Genomic DNA, 15,878 nt, shown 5'->3' with positions numbered 1-15,878 from the left:
GAAACCCGGTAGGGGGAGCAGGGAGCCGGAAAACAGGGTTGATACATACCCGGGTGGGCGGGCTGGAAATGCCTTCCCTGGGCGCGCAGCGCAGGGCCGGCGGAGCGGGCTCCGGGTGGTCGCGGACCGGGACTAGGGAGAGCAGAGCCGCACTTGGCCAGGCGCGTGGCTGAGTGGTGTTTACATTCTGCAGCCACTCCACGTTGTGCTGCCGCCCGCGCCTCCCATTGGCCAGCTCTTCAGCCAAAGCTTTGCTCCTCCCCGAGGGGCGGGCCCTCGGGTCCCCGCGTCGCTCAGGAAAGACCTGGGTTCCCTGAGGCCTTGGCGGGACAGCTAGGGCGCACCCCTGGACGGTCACTTTCCAGCCACCCTATGGTCGCCCGAGTCGTGTCCTCCTGTTAATGCGCCCGGGCTGAACCGCCGGCTGACACCCCCGAAATCCAGGAGTTGCAGTGGGAGGGAGCAAAAGCAAACTGGCGGGAGATGCGCGAGCCAGGCGGCGGGGAGACCAGCCGCGGAGAAGGAGCCCCTGAGAGTTTCCCTACCGCCGCCGGCCGCGCCGTGGAGCGCGGTGGACGCGGGCCGAAGGCCCGGTAGAGTGGACCCCACGGCCGCTCCGGGTGGCGGGCGCGCACTGAGAGCAGGGCGCGGCGCGCGGCGCACGGGCGCGCGGGCGGACGGGCGGGAGAGGGGAGCGCGCTGTCCGGAGGTGTCAGTCTGAGGCGCATGCGTGCGGGGCGGGACCGGCCCGGCCTATATATTGGGTTGGCGCCGGCGCCAGCTGAGCCGAGCGGTAGCTGGTCTGGCGGTGAGGAGGTGCTGCGCGTAGGGGGGATGCGGGAGGAAAGAAAGCCCAGCTGGGCCGATCACTTACCACAGGCGGGAGCCTCAGGGAGGAAAATCGGGAGGGCTGAGAACTAGACGACTGGGGGTCATGGGTTCCCGCGTTCCGTCCCTGTCAGGAACCTTGGCAGGGGACCGGGAAGCGGCTGGGCATGGAGAGCCGCCCCTCATTTTAGGGGCTTCTCTATCCCACCCTCATTTGGGGAGCTATCCCGTGGGAGAGAAGATGGGAGGCCAGGTCCCCTCCATGGGGAGAAAAGTTCCCAGCCAGCCCAGTCTCCCCTTTCTTTAGCTCCTTTTCCTGCCCTCCCCCACGCCCTCCGCTTTCCATCTGGAGTTGGGGTCCCGGCGCCCCTCCGAGCGGCGGTAGGGCGGCGGGGCCAGGAAGGAGGGAAAGGAGACTGGAGGCCGTGACACCAGTCTTGGTTCCTCCGCCCCCTGCTTCCCCGCCACCGCCGCTCTCCAAATTGGCGCGGAACCGGCTTCTCCACAGCATTTCGCCTCCACAACCCCCTCTCCCCGCTGGTCCAGGAGGGAGGCGGGACGTGGGGGCGCTGCCCAAGCCCCACTCCCGATGTACGGGGGAGAGGGTGGAGGACCCAGAAAAACCCGTTTGAGGAAGATGTGCCTCCCTGCGCGTTCAAGGTGTCAGGAGTGCTTGGTAAATTTTTGGACACTCGCGTTCCAGCTGTACATTCAGTTGAGGAAATGCAGGCTTGTATCCAAAATGAATTACCGTGAGCTAGCTAACATAGCACAGAAGATGGCAGGGTCACAGGGCCCAGGCCCCCCTTCGGAGGGACTGAGCTTTCACCTCCGAATCAGCGTCTTACTGACTCTTGGAGAATGTGAATGACAATGTACTTGACTGCGGCTTTTCTTCTCCCCCCTTCAGAGGTTTTATACACCTGAAAGAAGAGAATGTCAAGACGAAGGTAACATTATCTGTCTTTGAGACATGTTTCAAATTAGTTGCTGCCTTTAACTTACTAATTACACTTCCTTTTTAAAAATTCACTATAGTAGCCGTTTACAAGCTAAGCAGCAGCCCCAGCCCAGCCAGACGGAATCCCCCCAAGAAGCCCAGATAGTCCAGGCCAAGAAGAGGAAAACTACCCAGGTGATTTAAGGAGAAAGAGGGAGGAACGAAATTCCATGCTGGGACTTTAGTTTACCAATGGTCTTTTCTGTTTTCCAGGATGTCAAAAAAAGAAGAGAGGAGGTCACCAAGAAACATCAGTATGAAATTAGGGTAATGCAGAACTGGGCTGGGTGGGTTTGGGGGAAAAATGGAGGATAGATGAATAAGAATAGAATTATGTGTTTATTGCTTTGCAATAGATTCCTCTGACACTTTTACTTTTAATGCCCCTAGAGGTCAGCAGGAAGGCGCCTATCTTTGGGTGGTTTCTATGTGCCCGAATCCTACTACAGCTGCAGAATAAGTGCCTTCAAGCAGCTGGTTCCTTTTTGTAAATCCCTCCCTCTTGGAACTGCCTGGTGCACCAGGGCCCGCCTAATCTGTCCAATATACTGCTCTTTGTTCCCTCGCAGACTCTAGTAGACGGTCCTAATAGCTGCTTCTTGGGCATAAATAGGATGTGAGATCACTGACAGCCTGGCACGCAGCCCTTTGGTACCTCTTCTTCCTATGTGTTTTACAGAAAGCAGCACTTTGGAGATAGTGATTGCGTTTGAAACCAGCATTATTGGGAAAAGGATCGTTTAAGTAATTGATTCCATTTTTAAGGTTTTGCTTTCAAATATTCAAAAGTATCAGAGCACACTTTTTTTAAAAAGAGCTTATTTGAAAAAAAAAAAAAGTCCCTGCTACTATTGCTAGATACAGAGAACTACGATTCTGTGATCTTGAAAGTGATTAGTATTTTAGACTGCAGATGCATTTTGTTATTACTGTCCTTCTTCGACACCTGGTGTCTTCTATTACCAGAATTGCATTTTGTTGTCTAAAACATCCTATTACTCTTTATAAAAATCAATATGAGCTATATGGCTTGTTTATAAAATGTGAATGTCAAATTAGCTATATTGCCATCTATGTTAGCTAAAATTATGATTCTTTAGACATATTAGCTTTCATTTATGAAAGATCCATTACAAAAACTAAGGTTTTCCTTGCACAAATTGATATTTTTCTTTTTATTAATGACAGAATTGTTGGCCACCTGTATTATCTGGGGGGATCAGTCCTTGCATTATCATTGAAACACCTCACAAAGAAATAGGAACAAGTGATTTCTCCAGATTTACAAATTACAGATTTAAAAATCTTTTTATTAATCCTTCACCTTTGCCTGATTTAAGGTAAGAAAAATTTCAGTAATTTTATTTCAAAGATATAAAGTTGTGCTGATTTAATACATGGCACTATTTTGTCTTTTGCTTTCATAAAGTAGAAAAACTTGTAAAAATTGTTTACTAATATTTAATCATATGTCATTTTATCTGAGAGTAGTGCTGGTTGCAAATGATATGGGTATTTAAAACACTGATTCTATAAAATTATTTTCATTTGCTTGCTGAGTACTATAAAGACTTAACAGGACTGAATTAGTTTTTTGTTTAGAAACATTTTTACATGTACAGCTTTTTCCTTTAAAATTTTTATTCGTGTTTCTTGCAGCTTCAACTCAAAGGAAGCTTTTCCAATTGATGTATCAACCGTATTTATTTCTTACCAAACTTAATAAGGTCTATACTTAATTCTTTTTTCTAGTCCATGAGTGTAACTAAGAGGTACAGCTTATACAAAACATGTACTGTATTAATTTATGATTGGCCTTAATAAGCAATTTAATGGAATCAGACACTTAAACTCACCAATCCCCCTTTCCCTGCACTCTGTCCCACCTTACCCACCCCATAGGTGATCCTGCTATAGATGATCTATTTAGAGGTGATTGAGACTTCTCTTGACTGTGATCACATGCCTTACGTGTTTAACTTTTTTGTATTGCTCTTGAGAAAACATTTTTTTTCACTTTTAATTGCATTTATTTTAGTGCTGAATTTACTCCTGTGCCATAAGTTTTTGTTTCTTCAGTTTCTTCTGGGATATTTTTTTCTTCTGGGCCACCGCCTCTTCTGGTTTAGGAACAATTTGTTCCTTTTCACTAACGATCATTTCGATGTGGCAGGGAGAGATCATGTATGAGTTAATCCGACCATGAGCTCTGTAGGTCCGTTGGCACATCGTAGGTGCTTTGTTCACTTGGAGATGCTCAATGACCAGAGAATCTACATCTAAACTCTTAAGTTCAGCATTACTCTCTGCATTTTTAAGCATGTGCGGCAAAAATTCAGCACTCTTTTTGGGCCGCCAACCTTGTGTCCAGTCCCACTGCTTGGCCTGGGTGCACCTACCAACTCCACCATTGTAATGTCAGAATGGTACATGCTGTTTCTGTAAAGTGACATTTTAAAAATACTTCATGGTGTTTCTTTTTTTTTTTTTTTTTTTTTTTGGAGACGGAGCTTTGCTGTTGTTGCCCAGGCTGGAGTGCAGTGGCACGATCTCGGCTCACTGCAACCTCCAACTCCTGGGTGCAAGTGATTCTCCTGCCTCAGCCTCCTGAGTAGCTGGGATTACAGGCATGCCACCACGCCCAGCTAATTTTTTGTATTTTTAGTGGAGACGGGGTTTCACCATGTTGGCCAGGCTGGTCTTGAACTCCTGACCTTAAGTGATCCACCCACCTCGGCCTCCCAAAGTGCAGGGATTACAGGTGTGAGCCACTGTGCCGGCCACTTTGTGGTTTTTCATATATGCATACCCTTGATAGCCTGGGCAGTTTCACGAGTGTTCTTACAGTGAACACAAAGATTTGAACCTCTTGATTTGCATGATTTTGTGGGGTTTTCCAGGTCAAGTGAATAGCCAACTATTTTCACAGATTACCTCAGACCACTTATGGGAAAAGCAACATGGTTATCTTTTAACAGCAACCTTTGTAAAGTATAAATAAGTGGAACTAGAAAGCACTCCCTTGAAATCTGCAGGTTTGGATGATCATAGTCCAGGTTCCCACTGTGTTACTTCAGGCTTCTATTTATTCATGCAGAGGAAATTGTTTCCAAAAATTAAGGCAGAAGTTTTTTTTCTTATTTACTTTAAGAGCTTCTTCCAAGTTCTAATTAAAAGTTGCATTTCAATGTCTGAAAGTTGAATTTTATCTATGTGAAACAGAGTTTGTATATTACATGAATTGCACAATTTAAATTATGGTTTTTAGCCGGGCATGGTGGGTTACGCCTGTAATCCCAGCACTTTGAGAGGCTGAGGCAGGTGGATCACTTGAGGTCAGGAGTTCGAGACTAGCCCAGCCAACATGGTGAAACCCCATCTCTACTAAAAATACAAAAACTAGCTAGGCTTGGTGGCAGGCACCTGTAACTCCCAGCTACTTGGGAGGCTGAGGCACAAGAATCGCTTGAACCCAGGAGGTGGAGATTACAGTGAGCCAAGATTGTGCCGCTGCACTCTAGCCTGGGCCACAGAGCGAGACTCTGTCTCAAAAAAAAAAAAAAAAAAAAAAATTACGGTTTTTTCCCTCTCTTTCCATAGCTGGGGATGTTCAAAAGAAGTCTGGCTAAACATGTTAAAAAAGGAGAGCAGATATGTTCATGACAAACATTTTGAAGTTCTGCATTCTGACTTGGAACCACAGATGAGGTCCATACTTCTAGACTGGCTTTTAGAGGTATGTTACAGCAATACAAATTTCCTTTGTCTCTGTATGATGGAAAAATATTTAGCTGTAAATGTGCTTTCCATGTACTCTCAAGAGTTTATTGTTCATCCCCAGGAAGCTGTCTTTTTTGAGGTACTTACTGTAGTTGATTGCACCCAAAGTGGAAAGTGACTCTATAAGAGTAAAACCATGACAAAGCTACTACATATAACTAAACCCAATTCAGAATTCCTGTTATCTGTGGATACTGCTGTGTACCAGCCACTTTCTGGGTGCCACAGATACTCAAGGTGAATGGAACGTATAGTTGATTAGGTTTTGAATTATGCTATACAAAGTGAAGAACTAGAACTAGGCTTCAGGGCCCTCTGAAGTCTTTTTTCTGTATTAACAAAATCATCATGATGAGGAATCCTGATTTCTATATCCTAAACCATAATAAGACTATGGATATCTGGAAGCTGTATGCCCTCTATTGTCCAGATAACTTCTCTTTATTATATTCTTCTATTCTTTTCCGAAATATACCATTAATTTAAAGGAATAGTGATCCTGAAGCCCCTATAGATTTGTGCCAGATTTTTCTCTCTTGTTTAGGTCCATTCCCTTTCCTCTGGATAATAGCTCTAAAAAAGTTTCTAAAATTATTATTAAGGAAACGATTACTTATGTTGATGACAAACTGATTTTTCCTCCAACTCTTGGATATTTGCTCTGTAGTCTGTCTTTAAGACAAGAGATGAAGCATTCTAAGGGAAAAAGACCATAGACTTTTTGGAGGAGGAACACATGGCAGAATAGATCTCAGAAGCTATCAGAACAGTTTTTAAGACTAAAATGTTATCCTTTTACATCAGGTCATCTTTTTCCTTATTCTGACTAGAAGGAAAGATTGTATTTTAATTGTGGGCACAAGAAGGCATTGGGTTTTGACTTTTTCTGACTGTCTAGTGATCATGGAATCAACTTAAGCACAATTATGTTAATTTTTAATTTTTTTCCTTTTTGTTATACTGATATTCATCCAGTGGTTATCCAATTCAATTTGTTCCTGTTTTTACCTAAATATGATTATGTATGCAACAGCATACAGAATATATCAAATCTGGCAGTGTTAAACTCTATCTTAGTATATTCTTCAGTCTAGGAATGCAAACTTGATTCAACATTTGAAAATCTATTAATTTATTACCTTAACAGTAAATAAGAAAAATGCTAAGATCTCAATAGATGCAAAAGACATTTTTTGAAATTTGACATTCTTTTTTTTTTTTTTTTTTTTTTTGAGACGGAGGCTCGCTGTTGTCACCCAGGCCAGAATGGAATGGCACGATCTCAGCTCACTGCAACCTCTGCATCTCGCGTTCAAGCGACTCTCTTGTCTCAGCCACCCACAAAGCTGGGATTACAGGCGCAGGCCACCACACCTGGCTAAATTTTGTATTTTTAATAGAGACGCGGTTTCATCCTATTGGCCAAGCTGGTCTTGAACTCCTGACCTCAAGTGATCCGCCCGCCTTGGCCTCCCAAAGTGCTGGGATTACAGGTGTGAGCCACCGCACTCGGCCAGCAAAAGAGATTTTCTTAACTCATTATTAGAAACTCATGTGGCCAGGTGTGGTGGCTCATACCTGTAATGCCAGCACTTTGGGAGACTGAGGCAGGCAGATCAGTTGAAGCCAGGAGTTTGAGACCAGCCTGGCCAACGTGGCAAAATCCCATCTCTACTAAAAATACAAAAAATTAGCTGGGCATGGTGGCACACACCTGTAATCTCAGCTACTCAGGAGGCTGAGGTAGGAGAATCGCCTGAACCTGGGAGGCAGAGGTTGCAGTGAGCCACTGCACTCCAGCCTGGGTGACAAAGTGAGACCCTGTCAAAAAAAAAAAAAAATCTGGTATATATCTCTATTTCCTCACCTCCGAAATGGGGATAATGGTACCTACTTACGGAGTTACTGTGAGAATTAAAATCTTTCCCTAAAAGTGTAGAAATGACAGATACTATTTATTATTATTAATAACAATAGTGAAACATCAGGGCAATTCCTATTAAAGTCAGAAACAAGGGATAAGATTTTGTTTATCACCAATGTTAACCATTCAGTATCCTTTGATAATTTTTAACAGTGCAGTAAAATATGAAAAATAAATGAGGTAAGAAAAACTATAAAACTAGTAAATGTGGATAGTAATAGATTTGTTTATCCTAATAGTACATCTTAGTTTCTTTTTTTCCTTTCCTATCTTAGCTTTGCTATCAGTTTGGCTTAAACATATTTTAAAGTCTGATATGCTAAGAGATGACTTTCTAATTTGGAGAAATTCAGAGGATAATATTTAAATGTTTGGATTCTTCTCTAGGTATGTGAAGTATACACACTTCATAGGGAAACATTTTATCTTGCACAAGACTTTTTTGATAGATTTATGTTGACACAAAAGGATATAAATAAAAATATGCTTCAACTCATTGGAATTACCTCATTATTCATTGCTTCCAAACTTGAGGTAAGTTCTTAAAGTTTATCCTTAGATATATTTATCCCGAACTTTTTTTTAAATCAACATATTAATCCCAAAGAATACTATGTTTTATATTAACTCCTTAGAAAAGTGAATGTTTTTGTTTCTCAGTACATTTTCTGAACATTACCACAGGGATGAATGATAAATTATCATAGTTCCCTCTGTAATGTCTGAGCCTTATTATAAATCTCTAGTTTAGATTCTGGGATTAGTATCTAAGTGAAAAGTCCCATGGCTCATTCTGCCAAACGAAACATATTGATGCTCTATTTATATACATAATTATAGCATTTGTGTTCAACAGAAAGACCTTTGAAAACTAAACAGCTAATAAAATGAAATGAAATGAATACTGTGTTGGGTTAGAATAATGGTTTATCCAGCCTTGTTTTTTTCTTTTTTCGAGACAAAGTCTCACTCTTTTGCCCAGGCTGGAGTGCAGTGGCGCGACCTCGGCTCTCTGCAACCTCCGCCTCCCAGGTTCAAGCGATTCTTCTGCCTAAGCCTCCCGAGTAGCTGGGATTACAGGCGCTTGCCACCATGCCCAGCTGATTTTTGTATTTTTAGTAGAGACGGGGTTTCACCATGTTGGCCAGGCTGGTCTTGAACTCCTGACTCAGGCGATCCACCCGCCCCGGCCTCCCAGCATGCTGGGACTACAGGCATGAGCCGCCGCACCCGGCCAGCCTAATATTTTTGTATCTGATGGTGCTGCCCTGATAGAAGGCACCTCCTTTCTTAAGATTTTCCTTCACATAAGCTCAATTTACTTTTCTTAATACATGATGGATATCATCAATACTTTCATCTAAGACTTTTATACCTGGTATCATTTTGAGAGAAGAGGGATTGTGATCATATATTAATTTTTTAAGTGTTTTCCTTTTTCTTTTAAATGTCTTTTGAGCTTTAAGAGCCATCCCCAAATTCTGCTGAATTTGGCAAATAAACTTGTGTTCAGTCTATCCTTACTTGAAATTATACTGTTTTAGACAACTTTCTAGACTGAAATCCTGATCTTTTAGCCTGTTCTCCTATGTGGGAGACACCTAATCCTTTGATGATTCTAATTCTTCTCAGGAGTGCTAAAACAGACCTGTTAGCCAAACTGCACGAAGTATTTTTTGATTAACCGTATTTTTGTACTAGGGTAAAGGAAATGTTTTTAGTTTCTAGACCTTATTTGTTGGGTGCTTTGCTTTTGTTTTTTGAGACAGGGTCTTGCTGTCACACAGGCTGGATGCAGTGGCACTATTGCAGCTCAGTACAGCCTCGACCTCCGAGGCTACAGCAATCCTCCCACCTCAGCCTCTGGAATAGCTGAGACTACAGGGATCCACCACCATGCCTGGCTATTTTTTCTTGTAGGGACAGCGTTTCTCTTTGTTGCTCACGCTGGTCTTAAACTCCTGGGCTCAGGTGATCCTCCTACCTCGACCTCCCAAAGTGCCGGGCTTATAGGTGTGAGCTGCTGCACTGCACCCGGCAGGGTGTCTCCTTTTGATCTGACTAACCATATCAGGCAATCTTAAAGCAAGTTTGGCTGTTCTTTAACTGAAATGACATAAGATATTCTAGTTGTATTAATGAAAATTCAAAGTCAATTCTATGAAAAGAAGTCTTGATAGTCAATATAGTTACTAGATACCTAGATATGAAAATATCTTACTTTGTTTTGACTATAGAATTATTTTACTGAGATTTATAGTTAGTGAAGCTGTCCTTAAATCTGCAGCCTGTGTGTGATTTGTATATAGATGGTCCCCTACTTACCATGGTTTGACCTACGATGTTTTGACTTTATCATGGTTGAAAACAACCTGCATTCATTATGCCCCTTGACATACAACAGGGCTATGTCTGCTTAGGTTGAAAATACTGTTAAGTTGAAAGTGCACTTTCTGGCCAGGTGCAGTGGTTAATCCCAGCACTTTGGGAGGCCAAGGCAGGCAAATCATTTGCAGTCAGGAGTTTGAGACCAACCTGGCCTACATGGTGAAACCCTCTCTCTCCTGAAAATGTAAAAAATAGCCGGGCATAGTGGCACACACCTGTAACCCCAGCTACTGGGGAGGCTGAGACCCAAGAATCACTTGAGCCTGGAAGGTGGAAGTTGCAGTGAGCCGAGATTGCACCACTGCACTCCAGCCTGAGACTCTGCCTCAAAAAAAAAAAAAAAGAAAGAAAATGTACTTTTTGTCTTTGCTTATTTCTCCAAGAAAATGAAAATGCACTTTCTACTTAAACGATATTTTGGTTTATTGGGATGTAACCCCATTGTAGACTGAGGAACATTTGTAATTAATTTCTATCTCAATTGTACTCAATAAAAATATTACAATTTAAAGGAAATCTATGCTCCTAAACTCCAAGAGTTTGCTTACGTCACTGATGGTGCTTGCAGTGAAGAGGATATCTTAAGGATGGAACTCATTATATTAAAGGTAATAATAATTATGTTTTCCTAGTTGCAAAAAAGAAACCATGTTACTAAGTAACATAAGTAGTTATAATTGAATCTCAAATACTACAATGTAAAAAGTCAAAACTGAGGTATTAGGATCCAGTTCTAAGAGGTTAATGCATCAAAATATTGACAATGGTTATGGTTGGATGGGGAATTTACTTAACCTCTAAGCTCTGCTGTATAATGTGGTGTATGTGTCTACATTCATTAACAGGCATTTTTAAATTTTGTTTAACAGGCTTTAAAATGGGAACTTTGTCCTGTAACAATCATCTCCTGGCTAAATCTCTTTCTCCAAGTTGATGCTCTTAAAGATGCTCCTAAAGTTCTTCTACCTCAGTATTCTCAGGAAACATTCATTCAAATAGCTCAGGTACTGACATTTTTATTGATTCAATGGTAATGTTATTAATTACAGGTTTTAGTGTATATATAGTCTTAAATAGGCTATACCACAAAATGACATATTGACTTCACTCCTTAATTCTAGAACAAAACTTTTGACGCATAAAGTTCTGTCCCCAGTGTTTATGTTGCTTAATATTTCTAGAAAAACAAAGTCCTTACACTTTTCTGAGTACTTTCATTCTTTAGGAGTCCAAACTAAAGTATCTCTTTTTGATATAAAATGGGGAAGAGCATTTTTTTCGCCAGTTGTGTTTAAGCTTTATAATGGCATAGAATTATTCTGTATGATGTCTTTACATTTGGATACACAGAGTGCCTATCAAGTTAAATATCAGAATTAAAATTACTTTGTTAAAAAATTTTTTTAGAACATAAATTCGAAGTAAACTTTTCCAGGCTAGCATATTTAACAAAGTAAGTAAGTAGAGGAGGAAGAGGATCTGGCCGGGCGCTGTGGCTCAGGTCTCTAATCTCAAGACTTTGGGCGGCTGAGGCAGGCAGACAGATCACTTGAGGTCAGGAGTTTGGGCGGCTGAGGCAGCCTAGCCAACATGTTACTTGGGAGGCTGAGGCAGGAGAATCGCTTGAACCTGGGAGGTGGAGGTTGCAGTGAGCCGAGATCGCACTACTGCACTCCAGCCTGAGCAACAGAGCAAGACTCCATCTCAAAAAATTAAAAAAAAAAAAAAAAAAAAAAAAGAGGAGATCCCATTCTTTCTTGCTTACTTCTCGTAAGTAATCTTAAGGCTGCTGTATCTGCCATATAACAAAAGTGAAGAAAATCTACCTTCTTATTCTATGTGGGATGTGAAAATCTAACATGGAAGACATTTGGGGATAATTATTAAGTCACCTAGGTTAAAATTTGTGGGCAGTGGTGCTTACATCTAGCACATTATGAATACTCAAATTGGATAACCACTAAGTATACTGAAATTGGTTTATTTTATAAAACTTTTTATTAAAAGCTTAATTTTTTCATCCAGAATTCCTAGCATCCCAAATTGTCCTAGGCAGCTATACCCTTCTGATAGTGATGGTAAATCTTTGATAAGCCGATAAACAATGTGGACTTTCTAGAGGTATATAACAGTAATATTTCACTTCCAATTCCCAGCTCTTCTCCCATTTCTCCTACCTTCTGGACCAATGAGGACAAACAGAATTGAAGTTTAATTCCACTGCACAAGTATCTTCTCAAATCTGTGAAATCTACCCCTTTTACACTATACCATTCCACTGCTACTTGTTCAGCTTATTGCCTAGATTATACAGCCTTTTAACTAATCTCACTGCTTAATAAACATGTTTTCTTCTAGTCTGTCTGCTTCACTGCATTCTAAGGTATCTTTCTTAAAATGGAACTTTGATTTAAAAATCTTCCAGTAGCTTCAAGAATCAGCCTATAAAATTCTGACTTCTTAAAGACCCTTTGTGATCCAGTCTAAACCATGCCTCTTTCTAGCCACCACCCCTCATCTTTCTTGATAAGAAATGAAGGAAAGGTACTCCTTATTTTTCACCTTAGGAGTTCTGAACTGTGAACTGAGTTCCAAGTAATGTTCCTATACCTAGAACATTCTCTGCCTCCTACTCTTCCTGGCTCCCTTATCTTTTAAGACCCATTTATGGCAATTTGAGGCCATCACTATCTTTTCCAATCTGGATTAGATGCCCTTCCTGCTAGTACATGTCACACTGTATTGCAACAGTCCTTCCTTGTCTACTTCCTTCAGGTTGGTGGCTTTTTTTTTTTTGAGACGGAGTCTCGCTCTTTCGCCCAGGCTGGAGTGCAGTGGCGCGATCTCTGCTCACTGCAAGCTCCGCCTCCCAGGTTCACGCCATTCTCCTGCCTCAGCCTCCCGAGTAGCTGGGACTACAGGCGCGTGCCACCAAGCCCAGCTAATTTTTTGTATTTTTTAGTAGAGGCGGGGTTTCACCGTGTTAGCCAGGATGGTCTCGATCTCGTGACCTTGTGAGCCACCCGCCTCGGCCTCCCAAAGTGCTGGGATTACAGGCATGAGCCACCGCGCCTGGCCGGGTGATGGCTTATTTATCTCTAGATCCCTAAGGTTTTAGCAAGAGACATTTAGTACTCATCTTTCTCCTAAATTGCTTGTACTTTTGTTTTTCCTGTTAGCTTTTAGATCTGTGTATTCTAGCCATTGATTCATTAGAGTTCCAGTACAGAATACTGACTGCTGCTGCCTTGTGCCATTTTACCTCCATTGAAGTGGTTAAGAAAGCCTCAGGTAAGACTCTCTATTTGTTGTCTTCTTACCTTTTCACAACTTCTAATGGGACTACAGTCTCTGAACTTTAACATTCTGCTAAACATGCATTTAAAACTTTGGCAAAAAAAAAAAAAATTAGCTGTTCAGTGATTATCTTTCTGTTAGAAGTACTTTCCAATCCTGTGTATCAACAAAAAGACCAAATGGAATTTAAATACAGTTGAAACGAATCAACATTATAGTTCTGCTTTAAGAGTTCTTTGGGATTTGACCATTTCAATTTCATATGTAGAAGGTACTGGTTAAGTTCTGAAGTCCTTTTTCCCTTCAACATAGTCATGTAAATAGTTTGAGAGTGATAATCTGTTTTGACATGCTAAACTTGTTGGTTATGATTTGGTTTCTTTTAAAATACCTCAAAAACAGCAGCAAGTACATCAGACATATGTAAGATAGTTTCTGATGTACAACCTTCATGCTTTTCTAACTTTTTTCTATCTAGGTTTGGAGTGGGACAGTATTTCAGAATGTGTAGATTGGATGGTACCTTTTGTCAATGCAGTAAAAAGTACTAGTCCAGTGAAGCTGAAGACTTTTAAGAAGATTCCTATGGAAGACAGACATAATATCCAGACACATACAAACTATTTGGCTATGCTGGTATGTTTTTTTGTGAGTTTTTTGGCTTTGCTATCTGAATCTAGTAAGTCACCGAAACTGATGGTAGGAATAGAGTACTCCTTCAGGCAGTTTCAGGGGAAAGAAAGTTCTAATGGGCACACTGATTTCAAAATGTAGAAAAGTTAATAAAATTACTTTGAAATCAAAGCAAGATTTGTGAAGTGTCTCAAGATCAATGCCAACAGTCTAGATAAAGAGTTTAAAAAATATATAACGTTACAGAAACTTTCAGAATATGACCCTTCACACTTGCGAAGACATAAAAAGACTATTAAAATTAGGCCTAAATAATCTCAAATAAGTACCCAGAAGTCTGGTTTGACTTTGATTTATGAAATCAGTGCATGATTTCTTCCCATGTATAGGAAGAAGTAAATTACATAAACACCTTCAGAAAAGGGGGACAGTTGTCACCAGTGTGCAATGGAGGCATTATGACACCACCGAAGAGCACCGAAAAACCACCAGGAAAACACTAAAGAAGATAACTAAGCAAACAAGTTGGAATTCACCAAGATTGGGTAGAACTGGTATCACTGAACTACTAAAGTTTTACAGGAAAATAGTGCTGTGATTGATTGCCCTAGCCAATTCACAAGTTACACTGCCATTCTGATTTTAAAACTTACAATTGGCACTGAAGAATACATTTAATTATTTCCTATGTTAGCTGTTAAAGAAACAGCAGGACTTGTTTACAAAGATGTCTTCATTCCCAAGGTTACTTGATAGAAGCCAACCACAGTCTATACCATAGCAATGTTTTTCCTTTAATCCAGTGTTACTGTGTTTATCTTGATAAACTAGGAATTTTGTCACTGGAGTTTTGGACTGGATAAGTGCTACCTTAAAGGGTATACTAAGTGATACAGTACTTTGAATCTAGTTGTTAGATTCTCAAAATTCCTACACTCTTGACTAGTGCAATTTGGTTCTTGAAAATTAAATTTAAACTTGTTTACAAAGGTTTAGTTTTGTAATAAGGTGACTAATTTATCTATAGCTGCTATAGCAAGCTATTATAAAACTTGAATTTCTACAAATGGTGAAATTTAATGTTTTTTAAACTAGTTTATTTGCCTTGCCATAACACATTTTTTAACTAATAAGGCTTAGATGAACATGGTGTTCAACCTGTGCTCTAAACAGTGGGAGTACCAAAGAAATTATAAACAAGATAAATGCTGTGGCTCCTTCCTAACTGGGGCTTTCTTGACATGTAGGTTGCTTGGTAATAACCTTTTTGTATATCACAATTTGGGTGAAAAACTTAAGTACCCTTTCAAACTATTTATATGAGGAAGTCACTTTACTACTCTAAGATATCCCTAAGGAATTTTTTTTTTTTAATTTAGTGTGACTAAGGCTTTATTTATGTTTGTGAAACTGTTAAGGTCCTTTCTAAATTCCTCCATTGTGAGATAAGGACAGTGTCAAAGTGATAAAGCTTAACACTTGACCTAAACTTCTATTTTCTTAAGGAAGAAGAGTATTAAATATATACTGACTCCTAGAAATCTATTTATTAAAAAAAGACACGAAAACTTGCTGTACATAGGCTAGCTATTTCTAAATATTTTAAATTAGCTTTAAAAAAAAAAAAAATCCAGCCTCATAAAGTAGATTAGAAAACTAGATTGCTAGTTTATTTTGTTTGTTATCAGATATGTGAATCTCTTCTCCCTTTGAAGAAACTATAAATTTATTGTTACGGTATGAAGTCTTCTGTATAGTTTGTTTTTAAACTAATATTTGTTTCAGTATTTTGTCTGAAAAGAAAACACCACTAATTGTGTACATATGTATTATATAAACTTAACCTTTTAATACTGTTTATTTTTAGCCCATTGTTTGTTTAAAAAATAAAAGTTAAAAAAATTTAACTGCTTAAAAGTAAAGTTTTGCCATTGCTTGGAGAAACTTTTTTTTCCTTCTCTGCGCTGCCAGCTGTAACACTTCTTCTGGATTGCTTGCATTCAACTCTGTCTGGCCGATGGCTTTGAT

General features: G+C 40.5%; 2 protein-coding genes, 1 long non-coding RNA gene and 1 pseudogene across 10 annotated transcripts in view; 1 reads left to right on the top strand and 3 right to left on the bottom strand.

Annotated features, from left to right (window-relative positions):
* Positions 1-675, bottom strand: part of LOC129524275 (uncharacterized) — a 23,781-nt gene extending 23,106 nt beyond the window's left edge. The window contains exon 1 of one of the 2 annotated variants that reach the window (XR_008668041.1): positions 50-675. This is a non-coding gene — a long non-coding RNA (uncharacterized lncRNA). The remainder of the gene's footprint in view (positions 1-49) is intronic. The other variant, XR_008668040.2, reaches the window with a different exon arrangement.
* The window catches only part of CCNE2 (cyclin E2), a 16,572-nt gene extending 800 nt beyond the window's left edge, over positions 1-15,772 (top strand). For 3 of the 6 annotated variants that reach the window (XM_004047320.5, XM_019032330.3, XM_019032329.3), the window contains exons 2-12: positions 1,739-1,778; positions 1,867-1,963; positions 2,042-2,095; positions 3,017-3,168; positions 5,429-5,564; positions 7,920-8,066; positions 10,433-10,528; positions 10,790-10,924; positions 13,100-13,211; positions 13,696-13,853; positions 14,240-15,772. In XM_004047320.5, the coding sequence (XP_004047368.1) occupies positions 1,765-1,778; positions 1,867-1,963; positions 2,042-2,095; positions 3,017-3,168; positions 5,429-5,564; positions 7,920-8,066; positions 10,433-10,528; positions 10,790-10,924; positions 13,100-13,211; positions 13,696-13,853; positions 14,240-14,353 (1,215 nt within the window). In that variant the 5' untranslated portion in view covers positions 1,739-1,764 and the 3' untranslated portion in view covers positions 14,354-15,772. Of the gene's footprint in view, positions 1-272; positions 594-719; positions 817-1,738; positions 1,779-1,866; positions 1,964-2,041; positions 2,096-3,016; positions 3,169-5,428; positions 5,565-7,919; positions 8,067-10,432; positions 10,529-10,789; positions 10,925-13,099; positions 13,212-13,695; positions 13,854-14,239 lie in introns of those variants that run through there. The other 3 variants (XM_055349411.2, XM_019032328.3, XM_055349410.2) reach the window with 3 other exon arrangements.
* LOC109027912 (large ribosomal subunit protein uL22-like) lies at positions 3,743-4,282 on the bottom strand (annotated as a pseudogene).
* INTS8 (integrator complex subunit 8) overlaps positions 15,678-15,878 on the bottom strand; it is a 57,282-nt gene continuing 57,081 nt past the window's right edge. For both annotated transcript variants that reach the window (XM_004047323.5, XM_055349407.2), the window contains one exon: positions 15,678-15,878. In XM_004047323.5, coding sequence (XP_004047371.3) covers positions 15,762-15,878 — 117 coding nt within the window. In that variant the 3' untranslated portion in view covers positions 15,678-15,761.

The sequence above is a fragment of the Gorilla gorilla genome, chromosome 7 (genome assembly GCF_029281585.2).
Source record: "Gorilla gorilla gorilla isolate KB3781 chromosome 7, NHGRI_mGorGor1-v2.1_pri, whole genome shotgun sequence".
NCBI classification, from domain to species: Eukaryota; Metazoa; Chordata; class Mammalia; order Primates; family Hominidae; genus Gorilla; species Gorilla gorilla.
Note: the sequence above shows the minus strand (reverse complement) of the source record. Positions and strands in the feature narration are given on the sequence as shown.